We start from the raw sequence: 24,431 nt of genomic DNA on the forward strand, positions 1-24,431 counted from the left end.
CATGCTCACCTTTTTGCAGACAGGTTGTGTGAAGGAGTGGTGACTCTAGCTCCTTGCTGCAACTGACGTCCCCCTACTTCAGTGAGAGAAAACGAAGTGGGTTTTATAGGGCTGTATATGGAAGAGGGAGTGGATAAACATTGGAGGCCTTGGGCCCCCTCTCCTCTCATTCTCAACCTGAGCAGTTCTGCTGAGAACCTGGTTCTCTCTGTGGGTTTGTGGTTTGGAGGTGCTGTCTAATTTTGAGTCCCTGCTCAGCTTGGTTCTTAGCTACACCTTGATCTCTGTTGGCTGCTCATGTGAGAGTGAGAGTTGACTGTATGCATGACTCCTGAAGTGCCTTCAGAAAACCCCAAGAATCCATATAGCAGTTTGGTACAGTTGCTCTGAATCAAAATATGGCTTATTGTTCAGACATGGGCCAGTGTATTGTGGACGGATAGTCTGTAAGGAACCTTAGCCTTCTCCTCTAATCTCTTCACTTTGCCTATTCAGGCAGGGCCAGTGTTGTTAATTTGCTTTCAGCATGTTTCTAGAATTGAATTTTGAATTGTTTTCTTTTCCTTAGCACATGTAATTGGAAATTGACTGCACAGTAGCTTTAATTTATAGAGGATACTAAAACTTTGGGTTCTGAGTCAGCTGGGAAATTCCCTTCAGTTTTGCTGGCTTATACGATGTATTTGAAGAATGTTGAACCAAGTTGTTTTGAGGAAGTAAATTGCTCTTGCTGTTGAATGTGACCTGGAGGAACTGAGAAACAGTAGAATGGAAGATGCAGTTTACTGATGTTTTTCAAATTCCTTTGTTAGGCGTCTGAAGAAGCCTCCCTCAGGGCATTGGAAAGTCTGATGACAGAGTTTTTCCACGATTGTACGACCAATGAAAGAAAACGTGAGATAGGTAAGTGAGGTGTTGAGCTGGAAAGAGTCATTTACCCCAGTGGGGAGGAAGGAGTTGGTAGCCTTCACTGGCCGAGACTGCATGTTTTCCCCTTGAATTCTTGCTCTTCTTGCTCAAGTTCTGCTGGTTGGTGGCTGGTGAGGTCTGCAAACCCAGCCATAAGAGCATAGTGGTGGATTTTCTTTCTTTTGGTCAGGTGGAAAACCCCTCTCCTGTTTTGATCTTAATTTCAGCCCTCTGAGCTTTTATAAGAAGCCTTTGTCTGTTAATTGAAAAAAACTCATGAAAGTGTCAAAATGAACGTGGTTCAGTGTGTGGAGTTCTGATCTGAACCGAATCTAATTCTCAGAACCAATCTAGTGCAATAACTGCTATTGCTTTTGGGGGCTTCTAGCTTTTTTTTTTTTTTTCTCCACTATTTTCTTTCCCATTCTGCAAGTTTTGATGAATAAAGACTTCAACAGAGAGATGTAGGTATAATCACTTCAGGTCTTCTGGGGACCTCAGCACTTTCTAGAACCTGCTTTTGAATCTTACATTTATCCACACAATATTCTTCATACCGTAAGGTAGAAAGTGTATTCAAGTGTCAGATCTCTGCCTCAGAGATGTGCTGCACTATGGTCCTCGAGCAGTATTTTTTCCCTCTAAGTCCTCACCCCTGAACTTGAGAATGAAAAATGCTTTTCTCTATTCAGACTTAAAGGCTTTTCCTTTGGATGTCTGACTGCTCTGTACTAACCTTAAATTCATGACTTCTGCCTGCTTGGAGGTCTTTTTTTTGGCTGTTTTTTGTCTCCTATGGCTTCTCTAAATCATGTTGGTCAGTTAAATATTTTAGCTGATTCTGCCTCTGGTCCAAAGTTTGGTTAGGGTCCAGATTTCCAGGTGGCCAGCAGACCTTAGGCTATATCCCATTTCCCCCTGCATCCTTTAAGCATCACGTTAGTTCCTGTAGATGCTAACTTCTTATCTCTTTTAATTTAAAAAAAATATATTTTTATGTTTTACTTTTTTGGCAGCTGGCTGGTGTGGGAATTTGAACCATTGATCTTGGTGTTATAACACTGTGCTCTAACCAGCTGAGTTAACCAGCCAGCCCATTATCTCTTTTAATTTTAAGCTTGGTCTTTTGGCCTTGTCCCCTACATACCTAGACAGTGCACTGTAGAGAACCAGAGCATTTATAAACAGGATCACTGACAGAAGCTGAGCCCAATGGATGATCAGGCGTGTTGGGACTGGAAGACCCACTCCGCTTGCTTCCCTAGATTTTGTCTTATCACTCCGGTGGGCTGACCGTCCTCCTGCTCCCAGAGTGATTCCCTTGTTAGTTTTATGCTACTAAAGTACATTATACTTAGAGTAGAAATATCAGTGGTGATTTTTACCAAAGGAGGTGGAAGATCTTTCCCTTAAATTAGTCTGCTATATTCTAACACTAATTTCTTCGGAGTCTTTTTTTTTAAAGCTTATAATTGAAATGCTTTTGGTTTTTCTCTTAATTTTTGGTTTGCAAATCAAATATTGCTCACCTTGTGTGTTCATGAATTAAAAATGGAACCTTCTGAACATGTTTGTATTTTAATCTGACTTTAAAATAGCTTTAAATAAACAGATGCTACGAATGTCTAATTTAAATGCAGGCTAAGGGCAACCCAGGGGTTTGGTTCTGTACAATGGGCGTGTCTCAGTTCAGTTCTCTTTGTACCTTGTCTTTGTAGCATTATTTGAGTGCGTGGCCTAGAACCACTTCTTGCTTCTATTCTGTTGTCTTATGATAAACTAGGCTTGTCCTAGCTAGGTGGGAAAAAGGAGGGAGGTCTTTTCTTAAAAGGGCATCACCTACCCTCCAGCAAAGGTTAGTGGTGCTCTAGAGATTGATAGAGCTGTTAGCAGGGACTTCAAGAGACCATCTGGTCATTTTCACAGTGGAAATGGAAGCATCAAGGAGGAGCAATGACTCGCTTGGGCTCAGACTCAGTGAATTAGTGGCAGCATCTAGAACAGAGCCCAGAGTTCTCATTTTCAGCCTGCTTTGACTTCACTTCTGGGATTTAGGGAAACTTTTGCTTAATTATTAGAATAGGCCATCAGCCTCGTTTATGGAATTTTTAATGAGATTGCTTTGTTGCATTTAGCCTAAGTTGCAGGGAGCTAGCAGACAGAGCTGCTATGCATTCTGCTTTTCCATGGTTTCCTAGACTCTCTCAAGGGTTTTTGGCCTTTCTGTTTTTACCCTTTTCGGATCATATTTCATGACCAGCACAGCAGGTTGAAGTGACTAGGGGGCAGGGTGTCCAGAAACATAGTGATAGACAGTGCTTGTGGGTTTTAGCTGAGGCTGTCAGCAGCCCGAGGAGGAGGAAAACCATTTCTAACTGATTTGTGGACAGGGCAGCTCTTGGCAACTCTCATGATTATTACTCTTACTTACAGATTTTCTTGGGTGGTATTTTAAGATAAAATAAACCCAAATGAAAGAGTTAACCATCTTGAATTCTCTTTAAAAATCCTGTCTTTGTAAGGTTATTCTTAATCTTTTATTTTTCTGCTTCTGTAGCCATCATTTTGTATGTGTGTGAACAATGTAGACTTTACTGAGGATTCATAGAGGAGTGGTGAGATATATATGAGAGGTCTTCAAAAAGTTCACAGAAAGATTTGTATTATCTTTTAATTCCATTTTTCCACAAACTTTTTGAAGTACCCATGTACAATCGTGTCTCATTTAATGACAGATATGTCCTGAGAAATGTGGTGTTAGGCGATTTTGTTGTTGTGCGAGCATCATACAAAGTACTTATACAAACCTATGTGGTACCTAGGCTATATGTGGTATAGCCGTTGTCATCTAATGAGATCACCATCACAGATGCGGTCTTGTCATTGACTGAAACGTCATTATGTGGCAATGACTGTACAGCTTATGCCCTAGAGGACATGAGTTAAGAAGGTGAAGTGAATGATAATCTTACAGCTTTCCATCCACACATTAACTTAAATAAGAACTTTAATAAGGGAAGTTTCTCTGACTCAAAAAGTATCCATGGCAAAGTTATTGGCTTTTAGATGGCTGAAAACTCTGTCAGTGTTGATGGTCACCTCAGAGTCAGAAAAATATTGCATGATCTTTCTATCTTGAAGAATCAGCTGGGTTTTGTGTTTAGTTTTGACATCATTTACATTATATAGAGAGAGACATGTTTAAAATAAAAATAAGATAGCCCAGCCTTGTATTAATTTCATGTATTTTCATAGCCTTTTTTTGTTGCTATTTAACTTTTCCAGAAGAGCTTCTTAATAACTTTGCCCAGCAGATAGGAGCATGGAGATTCTGCCTATATTTTCTCTCCAGCACAAGGAATGACTATGTAATGATGTACAGTTTAACGGTTTTTGAGGTAAGTTGTCAGAAAATTTTATTCTTTTCTGAGAAGTATTTTGTAGTCGAATTGCCACGTCATTGGCACTAGCCTTTAGCTTTAATGTACAGGTGGCTGGGAAACAGTGGTAACTAGGCCCAGGGACTTCTTCTCACATACTGCCTTTATCTAGATGTCTGGTGTTCTGGGGCACCTTTCCATCTCCCACACCAGAAAGGTAAGGTGGATGGTAGACTTAAGTAGGTAGGTCGTTTGTGGTAACATGTAACTTTTCCCTCCCTTTTGTCATTTAAAAGAGAAAAATAAAAACATTTTGGGAGGAATGATGATGCCCATAATACCATCATCCCAGCCACAAAAATGTTTATTAATATCAATTCTCTTCTAATCCTTGTCTTCTGTGCATAATTTAAAAAAACCCAAAAACTAATTATAGTTATATTGCTTGTGTCGTTTTGTATTCTGCTTTTTTCCCCCACTTACCTTTATATTACATTCCCATAAGTGGTTGTGCCATTACTTACCAAGTTATTCTCTTGTTTTTTTGAACATTAAAGTGGTTTGGCATAAATTTTTTGGTGGCCTTTAGAGACAATAGGGTAATAGAAAGTTTTTGCATGTATAGCTTTTTGTTTCTGTTAAATTGTTTAGCAGATCTTGATACAAAATGGGATTATGTCATAGGATTTGAATATTTTTATTACTCTTATTTCCAAATTGCCCTAAATTTTTATATAAAAAAGGGTTCCTTGTTTATTGAGGTGACATAGCTAACTGTAGGATGAAATCCAGTTATTTTTGTGTATAGATTATTAACTTAAAAGATGTATATTTGCTCTAGGGTGACAATAATTAATAATATTGTATTGTATATTTCAAGATAGCCAGAAAAGAGGATCTTGAATGTTGTAACCACAAAGAAATAATGATAAATGCTAACTATTGTTTGGATCATTATACATGTATTGAAACAACAAATTGTGCCCTATAAACATGTACAATGAAAAAAAAAATTAAAAAACCACTTGTAAGCTACTTAGGAACAAAACGAGAAGAGGTATACAGGATCTTTGTAAAAAAGTATGTGTGTGTGTGTGTGTGTGTGTGTGTGTGTGTGTGTGTGTGTGTGTATATGAGAGACTTAAATAATTCAATGCACTAAATATTGTAAAAATGCCAAAAAAAAAAAAAAGATGTATAATTGTTTTTCAGAACCTGATCAATAAAATGTGGCTGGGGGTCCCATCTCAGGATAAGATGGAAATCCGTAGCTGCCTGCCCAAACTTCTTTTGGCTCACCATAAAACCTTACCTTACTTTATCCGAAACAAACTCTGCAAAGTTATTGTTGATATTGGACGTCAAGATTGGCCCATGTTCTACCATGACTTTTTTACTAACATTTTACAGGTAAGGCTATACTAAGGAATCTTTATTTTATAAATAGTTTGTTTGTAGAAGTGATTATTTCCTTGTCTTGAAGAGGAGTTTTATGATTAGCATTTCGGACTGCAGTAGCGAGGTTATTGTAGGACAGATTATTCCATTCACTTAACTTTGTTTTCTTGAGACATGTACCTTTGTGCAATAGAGAAAGAGGGGGGGAAAAACCCATTTGCTTTGTTAATTTTATGAAATTCTGTTCAGAAAGTATTTGAGAGCCTGTAAGGTACTGCACCAGGTGTTGGGGGTACAGGGATGAGGCCTTCAGTAGTTTCAGAATTTAGTGGGAAATAGCTGTGCAAACAGTGGTTATCCAACAACGTGATACTTACTGTAGAGGAAGTATATGCAGAGCATGGTAGTGGCACTGCAGTTACACTCAGTGCTGGTGATGAGGTGTGAGATGGTAAAGTGGTAGAGTAAGAAGCTAGATTGACGGGGAAGGGCCTGACCAGCAAGCTTTTATGTTGGAATAATGACTCTAGCTGCAGTCTGGATTGCAGAGGGCATGGAGACCAGTAAGGTTGCCCTTGGAGAAGTCTGTGCATGATGAAGAGCATCTGATAATTACTGCCTGGTGGGCAGAGGCAAGGTACTTAGAGGATCAAGTCAAGAGCCTTTGGCCAGTGACCAGATGGTAGGGGTCAGAGAAGGGAGGAATCCAGAACGACTTCCAGGTTTCTGACTCAAATAGATTTCCCAGGCCAGGGATAAAGGAAGGGGAATGGGTTTGGACAGAAGATGGTGAATTCAGTTTGGCAGAAAGTGATTTAAGATTTGTGTGTTCCTTCCATGTGATATCTAGTGAGATATTAGAAAATGTGGATCTGGGGTTCAGGAGAGAGGTCTGGTTATAGGTCAGGATTTGGATGTCATCAGGGAATAGGTGGGACGAGGGAGATGCTGTTGCTTATTTGAATCTTGTGATCAAGTTGGAAACATTTTCATGTTATTGAGGTATTCTTGCATATGCAGGAAATGGATATTATGTATAGTACATAGAAATTCTTTTTCTTTCTTTCTTTTTTGGGGAGGCTGACCGGTATGGGGTCCAAACCTTTGATTTTAGTGTTACCAACAAGAAATAAAACTCTTTAAAAAATTGATTACAGTGTCAGTGACTGTAGGTTCAGTATTTTCCAGAATAATATTATTTTCTAACATTCTGCTTGCTCTCCCTACAAACCACTTGAATCATGCTGCAGTTAAAAAAAATTTCAGCATCCATATTGCTTCTCTTAGATTGCCTCTCAAAGTGGCACCAAAATTCTTCATTCTGTTTTGTATAGTGATTCTTTTATCTAGAGATTTATTGGATTGATACTGCAAAGGAGATTCATGCCTTCATTCAGTAAACTATTTGTTGAACCCCAGCCATGTGCTGACTAAGTAATGAACAAATACAAGTACCCGCCTTCATGGAGTTATAACCTCGAGGAGGGGCAACAGCAAAGAGTAAGCAAATGAATACTTCGAGATAGTTGTAAGTATTAGGAAGAAAACTAAATCCAGGGTAAAGGGAAAAAAGGAAAAAACTACCAGGGGGTGTTATTTAGATGGAATTCTCATGGAAGGCATTTCTGGGGGACAGACATTTGAGTAGAAACCTGTGTGGAAGTGATGGAATGAGCCATGTGGGTATTTATGGGAACAGTGTTTGGGCAGAGGGAACAGCGGGTGCAAAAAACCTGAGGAATGGCTAGGAGGCCAGTGAGCCTGGAGCAATGGGGGATGAGGTGAGAGAGGTTTTCCTGGCTCTCTCTGATTCATTTGCCTTCACTCCGGGTTGAGGACAGTTGTGGTAACTCTCCATGGTCTCTGGGAGAGAGAGCCAGGTAAGCCCACTGGAGATGAAAAGACCGAGAATGGGCTGGTGGGGAGTGCTGAGTGAGTTCATTCCTGGGTTGGTTAGCGGATGTTCTGTGAGAAGGAGCAAGGGAACATGAGATGGAGAGCCACAGTCCTGTAGCAGCAGGTGAGGGGGAGCCATATTTCTACCCAGTTGGGATCACTTCATTTGATGAAGAACAAAACATTTCTTGTCTGTCCTTAAAGCATAATTATTTATAACAAAAATTTGGAAGAGCATTTTCAGGTGAAGTGCTCATGGAAGTTTAAAAAGGCTAGTTGTCTTCCTCTGTTCACCACTGCTTCCGTCTTTCCACTCCCTTCAAAATGACTTCGTGAACCTCATGCAGCCTTCATGGCTTTGAAACACTACCTAGAGGGAAGAGCACTGGACTGGGAGGCAGCAGGTTTGGGTTCTGCATCCGTCTCTGTGTAATATCAGCTTTGATTTTAGCAACTCCTGCCATTTACCTGAGCCTCCATTTCCTTTTTTGTAGAATGAGAGGGTTGGGATAAACAGTCTTTAAAATCCTTTCCAGTTGTATTATATCCTGCTTCTTATTTATCCGTGTGAAACAGTCAGTGGCATGTAAGATATATCAAGAGTGATCAGTGTTCAATTGCTGATATTTCTGATAATGAAAATAAAGTAAACCTTTTCTTCGGGTATTGGCAAACAAGACAAAACTGGTTCTGGAATTAATTTCACCTTCACATGATACTTTGAATTCCATCTGAAAGGTTTTTTGGCTCAGTTCTGTCATGGTCTGATTGCAGTCTGGGATGCATGATTTTTTTTTTTTTTTCTTTTAATTTTAAAAAGATGACCGGTAAGGGGATCTTAACCCTTGACTTGGTGTTGTCAGCACCACGCTCTCCCAAGTGTGCTAACCGGCCATCCCTATATAGGGATCTGAACCTGTGGCCTTGGAGTTATGAGCACTACACTCTCCCAAGTGAGCCATGGGCCGGCCCTCATAATTTTTTTTTTTTTAAGTCTGTGACAGTTGGCTGCACATCTCTACAATTTATAATTGTGGTGACCACCGTATGAAGCAGACAGAGTTGATTTGGGGCCCCAGAAGATACTTACAGTTCTGTGGGTTGGTTGTACCCATTTCTAGGACACTGAAGGAAGTGATTGAAATCGAAACTGACCCCTATTCTCCCTACCTCCCCCACACATGCACTAGCACACACATCTGCTGAGCCAAACCTGTGGTTACATTGTGCTTGGGGCCAGGTAATTAAGGGGCAAGCAGCACAGGAAAGAATTGCTTTTCTTCTCTGGTTGGGTTGTGTAATAAAAACCCTTGAACCTTTTCAGAAGTTTACACTAGAAACCTGAGCTTGATCTTCAGTCTAAAAGTGGTTGTTGTCAGTAAAAATAATTGCAGAGATTACCAGTGTTATGAGCTTAAATTATATATGTGAAGATGTTTGTAAAGGGAAACACTGTTTAATAAAAAGCTTTCTGGATACAACGTTAATGAGAAGAAAAATTACCCATTTTATCAGCTTCTTCCTTCAAGTAAAGAAACTTTCTTTTTTTCATCTGGCTTCTTTCTTGACTTTCTCCCCTTCCCCTGAATGATGAGAGAAAGGAGAGCTTTAAGATACATTTTCCATATAGTAGGAATTTTTTATTTCTGGGGAGCACAGAAGCATTTCATATCTATGAGAAAGTGTATATTGCCAGATGGAATATTTGGCAAAATGAATTATTCCCTGCTGAGAGAGTAAGCTTGGGGGAAAATAGAGACAAAAGAGGTAGAAGATAAAGAAAGAAATGAGAAGGGGGAAGTAATCGAAATCTTTTAGAATATGGATTGATAATCCAAAGGACTCCAAATGGGAAGAGATGCTTGTGAAGGGTGAATTCTACTTTATTATGTAAAGAAATATTGGTAGAAGATGGATTTCTTATTCCTCCTCTATTGCATTATCTGAATTTAAGTTGATTTTAGGAATAGTTCGTATTTGTAGAAAATAGAAAAATTTTGGAGGATGTACATGAAGTTTTAGTGTTCAAGAGAACTGATTTTATAGAGAACATTTTTAACATACCATTCATTGCTGCTGGTTTTACATAGTGCTGCTTCTGAAGGCAGTTAAATTTACCTTAAGTTCCCATGATTGAGTACTTTCCCTTTGGTTTTCCTTGGTCTTTGATGGGAAGAGCTGTTTTTAAGGGAAAGGAAAGTGTCCTGTGTGTATTGAAGTGAAGACTGTGTGGTCTGTGTGGGTGCAGTTCCTGAGCGTCCTCTCCTTCCCTAAAGCTTGTATCTTGTAACTTGAGTGAGTAAAAAACTTCTTTGTATCAGAAAATGTGCTACATTTAAAGTTAATTATGATTCAAAAAAAAGGTGAAGTATTCCTTAAATTGTTTGCTTTTTTACAGATTGTAGCATAAACTCAACAGACTTTTAGTATCAACTCTTCTACTTTTATTATTTCTGGAAACTAAAAAATAAATGTAACAGTAATGCTTTGAATTTTGCAAAAATGACTAGGAAGATATAAGTAATGTTATGGTGTTGAAGGTGTACCTTTTTTTCTGTCTCTTGTTTAAACTTTCTTATGGTAGAGAGAATATTAACTTAATTTGCTACATAGGTATTTGCAAAATCATAACCATAGTCATAGTTTAATGATGTGTATGCATGTTGCTTCCTCTGCTGCATGTTTAATCTTGAACTTTTCTGAAGCATATAAAGCTTAGAAATGTAAAGTTGATTTAATACCTGAATGTTGAAAAGATATCACAAATTGATTTACACATATTTTAAACACACACACACACACACACACACACACACACACACACACACACACACACACACACACACACACAAAACATAAGTTATTGGGCAAAGTAACCAAGGCTCTGTTGGGAATCTGGACATGTATAAAAACTGTCATGTTAGGTATAAAAGAACATTGTTTTCTAGCTGTTTCAAAGTCCACGGTATTAGAATTTTGTCCTTAAAGAAGAATGTATTTTGAGTGGTTAAGAAAAGCTACATAAATGTACTCTTAAGTCATTTTTCTGCAGTGTTGATTTATTTATGTAGCTTGTTGATATAAGATTAAACACACAAAGAGATACTTCACAGGTTTAATGTTACTGAGTCCTCTTTGTACGTTATTAGTGTGACACTCTGCTGAGAACTTAACTTTTCCCGGCAGTTGATCCAGTCCCCTGTGACAACCCCCCTCGGGCTGATCATGTTGAAGACAACTTCTGAAGAGCTGGCTTGTCCTCGTGAGGATCTCAGTGTGGCTCGGAAGGAGGAGTTGCGGAAGCTGCTGCTGGACCAGGTGCAGACAGTGCTCGGGCTGCTGACAGGTGAGCAGTGTGGTGGTGCCAAGAGGCGGAGGCCTGCCTGGAGATGCCCTGAGCTCAGGCCTTGGCACTCAGCATGTTTGAGCTGTTCCCAAGACTAAAATTGGAAAGAATGTAGTGCTGTTTTCCCAGCACCTATAGCCCAGTGTCTAGCACACAGTAGGACCCCAAAATGGGTTTGTAACTTATTTTCCTTGTAGTCTTTCACTAACTGTTCCTCACTATAACTGTGATTAATGAGGTATAGTCCAAATCACAGGAATGTGATTGAAATACTGATTATTGCATTTTAAGTAAGGTGGGTAGTAAGCATTTTATTTAAAAGAATTTGAATTCAAGATTAGGAGAAGTTGTAAGAGTAAAAAAGTTGTGAAAATTTGTCATTTTGTTTAGGGAAGTGAGTCAAAGTGTGGAATCTGTCCCCTGTTCACTAGGTTGTAGTTATGTGTAGCATTTCATCTGATCTGTTTGATTACAGCCTCATGACAATTTGTGAAGGGTAAGAATAAACAGAAAGCAAACCACAAAGTGAGACAGGAAGATAAGAGAGTTACCCTGAGTCCTGAGGGCCATGACTGCTACGCTGCTGTTTGAGCCTGCTTGTTTGGAGGCACATGTGCAGCACCTCCCTGCGAGGCCTGCCAGCGCGCTGCTGGAAGGGATGGTATAGTGAAAACAAGTGTTTTTATCTCCAGCTCCTCTACCTAGATTTCTTCTTGGACGTCTAGGAACTTTTTTTTTTTTTTAGTGTGTCTAGTTTAGTGCTTGGCATGTAGTGGGCACTTAAAATTAGTTGAAAGAATGACTGAGCGAAAGTGAACTTGTCATTTGCTCCTCCTCCGCTCCTCCCCATCCTTCCCCAAATACCCAGGGGGAAACACAAACCTCAGAGCACTTATTCATTCAAGGCACACTAATTGACCCAACCAGATGTTAAATTTCTAGAGTTAGGGACCATGTTTTATACCTCCATGTCCTGCTGTGCCTAGCAGCCCATTAACTGTTTTTAAAATTGAGATACAACTCATATACCACAAAATTTACCATTTTGAAGTTCAACGATTCAGTGATTTTTAGTTTATTCACAATGTTGTACAATCATCACCACTATCTAATTCCAGAATATTTTTATCATCCCAAAAAGAAACCCTGTACCCAATAGCAGTCACTCTCCATTCTCCTGTCCCTCTTGACCCCTGACAACCACTAATCTACTTTCTGTCTATTTGAATTTACTTATGCTGGACTTTCATGAAGATGGAATCATATAATATGTGACATTTGGTGCCTGGCTTCTTTCACTTAGTATTATGTTTTCAGGATTTATCCATGCTGTAATACTAGATATTTTGAAAATAAAATATTTTCAAAAGCCTTTATCCGATGTGACAGGTTCTGTAGGGGATACAAAGAGGAATAAAACACAGTTTCTGCCCTCTAGTTAATTTACACTTGTGGGGGAGAGACAAGTAGACAGACAGAAAACAGTGTTGTAAGAGCAATAATAGAGGTATGTTTTATGTGCAGGCAAAACTGAGCAGGCAATAGGACTTCATGGAGGAGGGAAAGCTGAATGGCATTCTTAGAGACAGACAGGTAGCATTTAGTGTGATGGAAAAGTCAAGTTGGAATTGGGAGAGGGAGCGGGTCAGAGGTCAAGAAACAGAAGAAGGATACATGTGGAAGTGACAGCAAACAGTTCAGCATGATGAAGTTTTGTGTGTGGGGTGGGCGGAAGCTGGAATAGACGAGACCACATAGGGTGAGCAAAAGCCACATGTCAAGATTAATGGGGTGGTACCGTTTACAGGGTGAGCAACATCAGAGGCTAGTGGCAGGTTTATGGAGGAAGGAAAGTTGAGCCTGGGATATCCAAGTGGTGTTGTCCAGGAGGCAGTTGGATATGCCAGTTTATGAATGCCATTACTGTTTTCAAAATCCCTGTCATGTGACATAGAGCTTGGTATATGTAGTCAGGATGAGTTTTGGGCCAAAAGAGAGAACTTAAGAGGCTTCAGAATATGCTTTGTTGAAGCCATGGTAGTAGTTGAGTCACTGCAGCAGGGAGGGTGAAGTGAGAGGAAGGCCAACAGGGGAGCCTGGAGAAGGATGTGTTCTTAAGTGATCAATGGGCAGAGGATGGACATCCTGGTGAAGGAGACAGAATTGAGTTCAAAGGAACCAGAGAGAGTGGCACCACAGGGTCAGAGAAGGATTTGGGCAGTGGTGTGGAATACCAGGGTGGTCAAAGATGGTAAGGATTGTCATGGCCACTGAATGGACGTAGCAACCAGGTGACCTTGGCCAAGAGCAGTATTGGTGGAAATAGTGGGGAGAAGCCACATTACAAGGCCTGGGTGAGGCAGTAGCAACCGTCCGAGTTTGGATAGCAGCATGTTTTAGAGGTGGCTGGAAGTGAGTGAAGAGGTACACCCATGAGCTAGAGGGAGACATGGGGGAAAGAGGGATGTTTCAACTGATGTTTGATCAAAGGCATCTATAAATTGTTTTTCTAAATCTGATTTTCACATGCTGGACTTTATTTCTCAAACTCAGTTTCTCCTTTCTTGGTAGGTATCTTGGAGACTGTCTGGGACAAACACAGTGTTACCGCCGCCACTCCACCACCATCCCCGACCTCAGGAGAAAGTGGTATGGTCTGCCCAGCACCTGCGGCACTCCTCTTTTTATTTAATTTTCATTAATTGATTAAGTAATTTGGCATCTGGAACAGAGATCAAACCCTGGACCTTGGTGTTATCAGCACCACGCTCTAACTGAGCCAACCGACCAGCTCCCACACTCTTTTTAAATGCAGCTGGGGGCCTGAGCAGGATATGGCCAGTAGCTTATTAATGCCAGATTCAGATGCTGATTCTTCCTTAATTTGTTTTTGGCCTTTCTGCCCATGTTTCTGAGTAGCAAGCTTTCTACTGTTTCTTGTGAGTACTTTCTAATATAACATTTTGAACAACACATTTTGCTTCTTTCTTTCCTGTCATGAAGTTGTCACCTTTGAGCTTCTGTCATCCACCTCCATCCCCTTCAGACTTAACAATTGCTGTCCCTCCAAGTTCGTTCCTCTCTTTTTCTCAAATTTCATGGCTGTATTCCTTGTGCTGAGGTTGGTATGAGCCTGGGGGTGGGGGCTTGACAGCGCTGCTTTGTCATTCTGCGCGGGGTCGCAGGAGGGGGGCAGCAGCCTGAAGGAGAGGAATGTAGAGTGCTTTCTTCACTGGACTAAGGGCAAAGTCATTCTGGCTGTGAAAGATTGGGTAGGGGGGGGCACAGTGTGCAGTAGCCAGCATTGAATTTACATTGGTTAAGAATAATTTGATAAATCCTGGGCATATTTGCAGTGGTTATTAAATAGTTTGCTGGTTGTTAGTTATTGTTCACATTTACAGTAATATCTGTTTCAAAAGTCAGAATGCAGTTCATCTGAAAATGACTACTTTCAAGGATTGATGGAAAGAGGAAATTGTATCTGAGCAGGAAATTTTAGTTTCTAAATGCTTCTGTTTACACTAAACGATCACAGATGCTTTTCAAGTAGAGAACATCCTGTGAATTGGCACATATTTCTTCCTCTACTGTAAAGGTTGATGTGGCTAATGAGAAATATTTCCACATCTTTCTCCGTCACCCCAAGGAAATGGGCTGTTGAAATCAGATATCTCTAAGCCCAAGCTGTTTCTTATAGCTTGTTATTAATGTGTAGATGTTGAAGTTCTTGTAGAGTTACTGTAGAATTGAAAGTATATTATGAAGTTTTGAGGGCCACTCATAGTATACTAATTTTTTCCAAATTCCATTTGTCGTATATGGATTAAAAACTGTTAAGCATTTATCATTCTACTTAGAGTAAAAACTGTTATAGAGTTCCAGAGTATATTAAAAGCACACAGCAAATTGAACTTTATTTGTACTTGGTGGCAAACTGTCATTCTTAATGTGGGTATTTGAGATGGCTCAACAAATTTATATTCTGCAATGTTCGAATGATTAAAGAAAAATTGGCAAAAAATGCATATTTGATTTTATGGGTGAATGAACACCATGGAGCATCCTGCATTTTGGCTAGTCTTTAAATTTGTCCTCTTGTTTACATATAGTTTGCAAAGATTAGTTCTTTTGAGTTGGATTTGTTTTCAGATAGTTGAATACTAGCTCGTCATCCAGTTTAAGGTAGCAGCAACAGTTTACTACAGTAAAATGTATTTGTTTTTCGGAGATAATTTTTCTGTACCAAAAACTGTTTTAGTTGGCTTCATTCAGGTTTATGTTCAGAGCTAATTCAGTTTATACTTTTATAGACTGTATTTTCCTTGGGGCCAGATTGGGGAATATGAGGTAATACAAAACAAAAATATATGCTTACTTCTTTTATATGTTGCTTAGGTTTTATTTATGAAGTTAGGTGAAATAAAATATGAACTAACTTACATTTCCATGTAACAAAACTTAAAAATATGGTGGCTGCTTCTTGAGAATTACCTCTCAGACACTATTAAAATTTATTGAAATCTTGAATTTTAGTATTTGAGAAAAAGCAAAATAAATTGAGACTATGGCAGTCCCAGGGAATTAAGTAAGCTTTTAAACTGGTATACTTCCCCTTCAAAAAAAAAAAAAAAAAAAAAAATGCGTGTTCATCTTTTACCATTTTTTTTCTCTTTATGATAATTGTAAGTGAAATCCATTATTGCTCCATTATTTTGACAGTGCTGATGATTTAATTAACATTTATTTTGATGCTTTTGCTAAACTGTCTTTGTGCATGTAAGACATCAAGTTAAGCAGTAGACCTCTAGAGAATTGTTTGGCTTTCTTGATTATAAGCTTGGTTTTGTTAGAGGAAATTCATTCTGAGAAACCTTAGGGCCCAGTGAATAAATAAAACTAATTCCTTAGCACACCCCATTAGTAGTCCCGACTTGACTCTCCCTGCCCTGCCTGCATTCCTGTGCAACTCCCCATCCAATTTGGTAGTCCTCTTAGGCTTTGGTCTCTTTTCCCACACACTTTTTTAAAATACGGTTTTCTGTCTAATCACTTCCACAGACCAAAGTCCAGAGACCAATCCCTGCAACGACTACTATAACAGTCTAGATGTAGACAAAGGTTTGAAAGGGGTGTGTGTTTTGTTTCCCAGAATAGTTCCCCACCTTGTTGCCTTGTCTCCTAAACCCACTGCAGTAGTGGTCACTCACGTCACTAGACCAGGCTGCTGGGGAGCAGATCTGATGGTTTTCTCTTATTTGCAAACACGCAAACAGGGGTTCATGGAGAGTAACTTGCTGGAGGTCCCATTGCCAGCAAGTGGTAGAGCAGGGACATGAACCCAGCATTCTAATTCTAGGTGCAGGGTCTTTGTCCTAACTTTTTGTCTTAGATACTCTCACCACTTCCACCTACCTCCTCCATCTCCGAGTTTTTGTTTGTTTGTTTGTTTTTTGTTTTAAAGATGACCGGTAAGGGGATCTTAACCCTTGACTTGGTGTTGTGTGTTTGCACCATGCTCTCCCAAGTGAGCTAACTGGTCATCCCTGTATAGGGATCCGAACCCGTGGCCTTGGTGTTATCAGCACTACACTCTCCCAAGTGAGCCATGGGCTGGCCCTCCGTCTCTGAGTTTTGAGTCTTGGCCCTGCTACTTACTCTGTGACTTTGAGCAGACCCTTTATACCTTCTCTGACCATTGATGAGCTCGGCTGTAAAAGAATAGCTGCCTCTGAGGGTAAATGAGGGAAGATGTGGATGGTGCCCTCCACCTGGCATCTTGTTCCTTCCTGCTGTGCTTGTGCAGCCTCCGCCTCTTCCTTAGTCTCTCCTCATCCTCATTTGTTTGTGCTTGGACAAATGGGAGAAAAAGTATACAGAATGAAATTATGTACATACTACTGGAGTTCTCAGTTAGCTTTGTTCATTCTGCAATAAAAATTAAGGGACTATATCTTTCTCATCCACATGGTATGTAGTTTGAAATATAGATCTGTAGATACACTGATCATGAAAAGTTTTTCAGGGTGAGGATATATTAGAGAGCATGAATTGAGACCAAGATATACCTTCCTACCTTCTCCCAAACTTTTTCCCAATTGCATATCTTTGTGCATTTGCAAATTTTTTCATGTATCCCTTATAAGCCACTTGCAGAAAGGTGGCACTTGGGAGGGTCATTCACAACTTCCGTGACCTCATTTTCTCCTCCGAAGGCCTTCTGAAGAGGTTTTCCCATTTTATGCAACAGAGGTTACAGTTAGGGTGGTGGTTCTCAGCTAGGGTGATTTGCCCCACAGGAGATATTTGGCAAGGTCTGGAGAAATTTTTGGTTAACACAAATGGAGGATTGCTACTAGCATGTAGTGAGTGGAGGTCAGGGATGCTGCTAAATATCCTATAGTACATAGGGCACTCAAAGAATTAACTAGCCCACAATTTCAGTAGTGCTGAGGTTGGGAAAACCTGAGTTAGTAAATGTAGAACTGAATAGAAAACATGGAATTTCAATAATTAAAAAAAACAAACTGAGGGGATCTTTTCATGAAAGCCCATTACAAGTGTGCTATAAACCCAGATGTTTATAATCAAGGCACCCTCTTACATAGAGAGTTTGGTAAAGCTCTGTTAAGTATGCATTGGAAGTACTGCAGCATGAAGCAGGTTCTCTGTTCTGGTCATTCCTTCCACTTTGATTAGAATCTAATTTTTGAAAAACTGTAGGGAAAGTGAAGGAAAAAGATCAGGGCCCCTCAAGTGTTCAGAATCTTGCTGAGCAGTTGATGTAAATATGTATGTACGCCCAGGTGTTCCTTGGTTATTGTCTTATGTAATTGCGCATGTGCACCCAGGTGTTCTGGGTTATGGACTTTAAGTCTAAAGGATGAGTAGGTCTGATCTATGGCTCCTCTTGCCTCCAGGATGCCCCCAGGGGTGGGGCACGGGGAGGCTGCTACTGCTGCTGGAGGCTATTGCTGTAAGCTGTTGCTGCCAGGGCCCCTGGGACCTTCCGGGAGACCACTGCCACCACTGCTGATTGAGCCCATGTCATCTGCCAACAGCTCCCGGGATCTTTCCCCATTACCTAGCTTGGATGTGAGGGTTCTGGTGACCCAGTCAGGCATGTGAGGGATCTGGTGACCCAGTCTGTACAATAGGTTTAAAAAAGGGTGTGAGCCCTAGCCCTGACAATACAAATGGAAACTTAGTATAACTAAAATAATGAAACATTTTGGCTTTAGTTATGAATTACTTTAACAATACAATAGCCTTAGCAATACAATTGGCTATGTCAGTAGGAGTCAGACAATGCCTAGCCATACAATTGGCACAACAATGGCCCTAACCAGACAAGTGGCATAGTCACTTAGCTTTACAAATACCTTGAAATATTTAAATTTGACTAGGATCATTTTTATTGAGAAACAACATTAAAACCATTTTTTGTTTTTGAGAAAAAATAACAGGTCATCCATATCCATCTAATCAGTTTTTACCTCTGCATGATCCTACTCAGCCTTTGTCCTTGTGCATATATCTTTCTAGAATGGCAGTCATGGTGTGTATCCTACATATATATATGTAGGATAGATTGGATAAAAAGACAAAATGTCATATATTTTTTTTAATAAAAACAAATTTTAGTTTTATTTAACAAAAGGTATTCAACTGAAGGCATTGCTGACCTTGAGGTGCTTTTTCCACAAGAGATAATTTTTAAAAGATACCTCTAAGGAAGAAGTTTTTGTTTGCTTGAGGAAATGTCACCTTCCTTTATACCCAAAGGAGAACTTTAGGTAAAGTCACACTTCACTCAGAACTTGTAGACACTGCACAGTGCACTGTCTTCTGGCTTTCGGTTGTTATTGTGGAGAAGTCTGAATTAAAGTGTTTTCTCCTTTGTATATGTGCTTTTTCTGCCTGCATTCCTTCCTCATGCCTAAAATTCTTAATATTGATCCCTCTTTTTCATTTTTTTTTTTTTTTTTGGACAGGATAAGCCCTTTCATTTTGTAGAGTCACATTTTTATTTTAGGAAAGTTTTCTTCTTGTTATAGTTTTAAATGTTTTTCTTCTCCTTTCTTCTCCTAAATAACTTTACAGCTTTTTTTCCATTTCATTTTGTGTGACTTGTTTAGCCCAGTGCTTTAAAAAATTAAGCAAGCATGAGAATCACATGGAGAGCTTGTAAGAACATGCCCCACACCTTCAGGTTCTGCTTCAGTAGGTGTGGGATGGGACCTGGTCAGGGCCTGATCATTTGTATTTCTGACCAGCTCTGAGAGTATGCTGCTGGTGCCAGTCTACAGACCCACGTTGAGTAGCCCAGTGGTTCTCAAATTTTTGGTCTTAAAAGTTATTGAGGTCCTCAAAAAAGCTTTGGGGGCTACATATACTGATACTGAAACTGTGAAAATTTACAAATATTAGTTTATTTTAAAATAGCCATGCTAAACCTACTACATATTAAGAGATAATATATTTTAATAAATATCTATATTTTCCAAAGTGAAAAAGAAAAATTTATTGGAAAAAGTGGCAGTTACCCGTTTTTGCAAATCTCTTTTATATGTGTCTTAATGAAAGTAGTTCCTGCATTCTATCTGTTGCAATATCCCATGTAATGTAGCCTGTGGAAAAACTCCACTGTACACTTGTGAGATAATGAAAGTGAGAAAGGAAAATAACGTTTTAGCATTCTTTTAAGAATAGTGAATTAGGGCCGGCCCGTGGCTCACTTGGGAGAATGTGGTGCTGATAACACCAAGGCCATGGGTTTGGATCCCTATGTAGGGATGGCTGGTTGCTCACTTGGGAGAGCATGGTGCTGGCAATACCAAGTCAAGGGTTAAGATCCCCTTACCGGTCATCTTTAAAAAAAAAAAAAAAAATTGTGAATTTGTGGTCCCCCTGAAAGATCTTGGGGACCTTCAGGGATCTCTAGATCAAATTTTGAGAACTGCTGTTTGATAGTAATGCTTAGATTTTAAAACCTGAAACCACAAGTGCAAATAGTTAACTTAATTATACTGCCCAGTTCATAGCACTTTAATATCATTGGTTTACATAATAATAACCTCATTATTTTTTATTTATTCCCTTCATCCCCATTCTCTTCCTGTTTCCCTTCCCCACAGCGAACAGCCATTTTACACACTTGATCATAGCCAAAAGACTGAGATGAGATGAGTGGCTGTTTTAATGTATACAATGTGTATCCAGTGTATTTTTGATAATATGTTCTTGTAAAAACCTACTATTTTGTGTTCATGTATTTTAGTATGTGTAAATGGTGTGGTGATACTAGAATGCTTTTTCTTACTTTTTATTCAACACTATCTTTTTAAGGTCTGTCCATGCTGTTGCCCTGTGCATTTAGTGTGTGGGGTCTGCTTACTGCGTGATATGATAGGCTTCTTGGCGTTTTGTGTCTTCTCCTCCCAGTGAGGAGCCCACATGGCCTCTGCCTCACCACCCACATAAACCCCTACCTGTCTCCTCTTAGACCTGGTTGCTTTGGGAGCATACTCGGAGGGGAAAGGTTAGGTGACAGGGTGTTTGAATATTTAAGAGGACTCCAGAGTGCCAGGTTCCTCTTCAGAATGGCTGTCCCTTCTGTCAGTGCCACGTGAATGTTCATGTATCCATCCCTTGCCCTCAACATTTAAATTTTCCTCAGTCTCCTTTTAATTTGCATTTTCTGATTACTGATGAATTTGATTTCTCTCTATGTGCTGGTTGCCCTCTTGAGTTTCTTCTTCTAAAAATTGTCTGTTTATAGCCACCGCCTTTATATTTTGGTTTATATTGGGGTTGTACTTTGGATGGGCAGCATTTTTCTTGTATATTTTAGATTTTACTCTTTTTTGGTGTTAGAAATTATGAATATCTTCTCATAGTCTGTTATCTGCCTGGTAACTTTCTCAGTGTTCTTCCCTGATTAGAAACACTTAATTTTGATGTTAATAAATGCATTAGTATTTTTTGTTAAGGTTTGTGTTTTGGTATGTCTTTTCCCACCTTTCCCTATATTTGAGATACTTTTATATTTTCTTCCATGAACTTTAAAGTTTTATCTTTAATTCACTTGGTGTTTAGTTTTATATGTGGTATTAGTGAGTTTTTATTTATTTAATGGTAATGTATTCTTTTTTCAAAAAACAAGGTCAAAACAAGGTCATGATTTTGGGGGGATGTAGAATGAAAAGAAAAACGTGGGTGGGTATGGGGTTTTACAACCAGAGGATAGCCCCGTCCTTGTCCAGACTACTTGTCTCCTGGGAAACTGCTACTCTACAAACTCACTAAGACTAAACTTAAGTCAAAACACTGAAGATTGTATCTAGATTTTTTCCCTCCAAGAATCAGAATGTTATCTTTTTAAAAAATTTAATTTTTAAAATTTAAGTTTTAGTTTTATTTTTTAGTTATAATTGACACATTATAATTATATGTACTTATGGGGTACAGTCTGATTTTTTGATACATATATACGTTGTATAATTATTGGGTCAGCATAGTTAATGAATCAATCGCCTCATGCATTTGTCATTTCTTTGTGGTGAAAACATTCAAAAAGCCTCTGCTCTAGCTATTACGTAATGTAGAAAACCTAACTGTTAACAGTAGTTGGCCTACTGTGCAATAGAACACTACAATTTATTCCCCCTATCTAATCGTAATTTTGTACCCATTGGCCAACCTCTCCCTGTTTTCTCTCCTCCCGACTCCCTTTCTCAGTTTCTGGTAACCACTGTTCTACTCTCTGTCTCTATAATATCAATTTTTTTTTTTTTTTTAGATTCCACAGATGAGTGAGGTCATGTGGTATTTGTCTTTCTGTGCCTGGCTTACTTCACTTAACATAATGTCCTCCAAGTCCATCCATGTTGCTGCAAATAACAGGATTTTATTCTTTTTTTATGGGTGAATAGTATTCCATTGTGTATATATACCACATTTTTTAATCCATTAATCTGTTGTTCGATGCTTAGGTCGATTCCATATCTTGGTTATTGTAAATTGTGCTGCAGTAAACATGGGAGTGCAGATATCTCTTTGATATACTAACTTCATTTCCTGTGGGTATATACCCAGTAGTGGGATTGCTGGATCAAATGGTAGTTCTGTTTTTAATTTTTTCAGGACCTCCATCCTATTTTCCATAATGGCTGCACTAGTTCATACTCCCACCAGCAGTGTACAAGTACAGACTTCATTATCTTATTTTGCTATACCGTTAACTTTTTATAATCAGTATTTAACATTGAGCGTATTTTATTTTTTGACTTCATAGGTAACTAAACTGACGTGGTTTTTTTTTTGGAAGGAGAATTACTTACAGTGGTTTATAAAAGCCTTGATGGGGGTATCTTAAAAGCCTTTTTTATTTTCAGGTGACTTACTGAGTAACCTGTTGCAAAGTCCTAGTTCTGCCAAACTGTTGAATCAGCCAATCCCCATCCTTGATGTGGAGAGTGAGTATATCTGTTCCCTGGCCTTGGAGTGCCTGGCCCATCTCTTCAGTTGGATTCCTCTGTCTGCCAGCATCACCCCATCCCTCCTTACCACCATCTTCCACTTTGCACGCTTTGGCTGTGACATCCGGGCCAGAAAGATGGCTTCAGTTAACGGCAGCAGCCAGAACTGTGTCTTGGGTCAGGAGCGCGGCCGGCTTGGGGTCCTGGCCATGTCCTGCATCAATGAACTCATGTCAAAGAACTGTGTGCCTATGGAATTTGAGGAGTATTTACTGCGTATGTTCCAGCAGACTTTCTACCTCCTGCAGAAAATCACCAAGGATAACAATGCTCACACAGTGAAGAGCAGGCTAGAAGAGCTTGACGAGAGGTAATGAAAACAGGTGTGGAGTTGGTTGTGCCCTGAGAAAGGGCCTTGGTTGTTTATCATGCTGTGTCGCATAGTTTCTGTAATCCTCTTTGATTTCAGAACATGGGGCTCCTGGTGAGGAACGGAAAGGTAGGTGTGTACCAGTAAGTTTAAGGTTAGCTGGAGGGGATAGGGGGGTTAAGGGAAATGAGTTGAGTTATAAAAGTGATTGTGGATTGTGTAGATTTGTTGTCCTTTTTTTCCCCCATCCATCTCCTGTCCCTTCCACTCCTTTTCCTCCCTCTTCCCCCCTCTTCCTCACTATTTGCCTGCAGGTCTGAGGTGGGGCAGGAGCTGAGACAGCTGCTCATGCGTAGCCAAGAACAGAAGAGGTCCATGGAGGTACAGGAGTTATAATCGCCCTTTCTCACTTGGTGTTGTTTGTTAGTTATTACTGTTTGACTTTTCCCAAGTCTTGCAGTGTATAGGAATGTTGTTATTGTTGTGAATTTTACACAAAATGGCAAGTTTTCATTGAAGGATAGGAGATGTTAATGTGGGCATAGGTTATGTGACACACACCTGTGTTTCTTTGTTATTGTCCTCTTGAATGGGGCCTATAATTACCTAGCCTTTTTTTTTTTTCCCTTAATTTACTCTAAAAGATGACTCCATCACAGTACTCTGAGATAGGGTCTCATTATTTATTTCCCTGGCAAATGATATCATTTATATCTTACAACTTTCATTAACATGATGCTACTGCTGTACAAAAACAAGAGGGAATTTGAAACTTATATTATGAACAATCATATTGATCAGAAACTTCAGAGCAGATAAATTATATTGAATTAGTAAATATTTATAGATTGCTTGGCAGCAAATGTTGTTAATCAATTTTCTTTGGATTGTCTTTTGTTATTAAGCTATACAGAGTTAAGCTATTTCTTTTTCCTTAGAGTAAGCAGCAGAATATAAAGTCAAGTGCCTAAAGTTAAGAACATTTTAGTGCTTTTTAAATTGAGCAGTTTTATTAAGTTTTTCTAAAGTTAAAAAATTGATACATAAGATTATTTTGGTTTGGTTCATTGTAAACAGACTTTGCGTGACATTATTTTGCATAATCACAAAAGAACTTATAATCTGATACAATAATATGTTTCTTTTTTTTCATTATTTGGTAATAGTTTTCTATATGAATTCAAAGGCATCAGTATTCATACAATTTTATATTCTTTCTAGCTTTGGTTAAGAAAGGCTGTATTATCTTCACGTGTTAAAAAAAAAATCTAGCTCCTTTACTAACCATCACATGTCAGTTGTTTTGACTTTTACTTTAAGTATAATGTAGCCACAGACACTTTGTTATGGCTTACATCAGATGGTACAGAAATGTCGTCATGGATGATCTATGTACTGAGTTTGTTACATGTAACTTTTGTGCTCTTGGTTTTATATTTTAATTCTATGCTTCCTATTGCCCTGTGAAAGCTGAGAGGTGCCTGGAAGCAGAAAGGTGACAAAATAATACTGTGTGCTTGCTTCCTGGCTCTGGGGTCCCTTACCACTAATTCTAAACAGCTCAGTCCATTCTCAGTTGTTTAGGAGCTGCTTAACCAACCAGGTCCTTGGCTTCTCTTCTCCTGTACTGCCTTTTTTCTAACTTTCTACTG

The 24,431-nt window shown here is 39.2% G+C and overlaps 1 protein-coding gene across 7 annotated transcripts in view; it reads left to right on the forward strand.

Annotated features, from left to right (window-relative positions):
- XPO6 (exportin 6) overlaps window positions 1–24,431 on the forward strand; it is a 109,096-nt gene that overhangs the window by 30,385 nt on the left and 54,280 nt on the right. For 6 of the 7 annotated variants that reach the window (XR_010023874.1, XR_010023873.1, XM_063100332.1 and 3 more), the window contains exons 2-7: window positions 813–903; window positions 4,195–4,307; window positions 5,502–5,699; window positions 10,770–10,929; window positions 13,501–13,578; window positions 22,326–22,779. Coding sequence is in view for 5 of the 7 variants with exons in the window: in XM_063100332.1 (XP_062956402.1) it covers window positions 813–903; window positions 4,195–4,307; window positions 5,502–5,699; window positions 10,770–10,929; window positions 13,501–13,578; window positions 22,326–22,779 (1,094 nt within the window). In the remaining 2 variants the exon portion in view is untranslated. Of the gene's footprint in view, window positions 1–812; window positions 904–4,194; window positions 4,308–5,501; window positions 5,700–10,769; window positions 10,930–13,500; window positions 13,579–22,325; window positions 22,780–24,431 lie in introns of those variants that run through there. The other variant, XM_063100337.1, reaches the window with a different exon arrangement.

Source organism: Cynocephalus volans, chromosome 6, assembly GCF_027409185.1.
Source record: "Cynocephalus volans isolate mCynVol1 chromosome 6, mCynVol1.pri, whole genome shotgun sequence".
In the NCBI taxonomy this organism is placed as follows: Eukaryota; Metazoa; Chordata; class Mammalia; order Dermoptera; family Cynocephalidae; genus Cynocephalus; species Cynocephalus volans.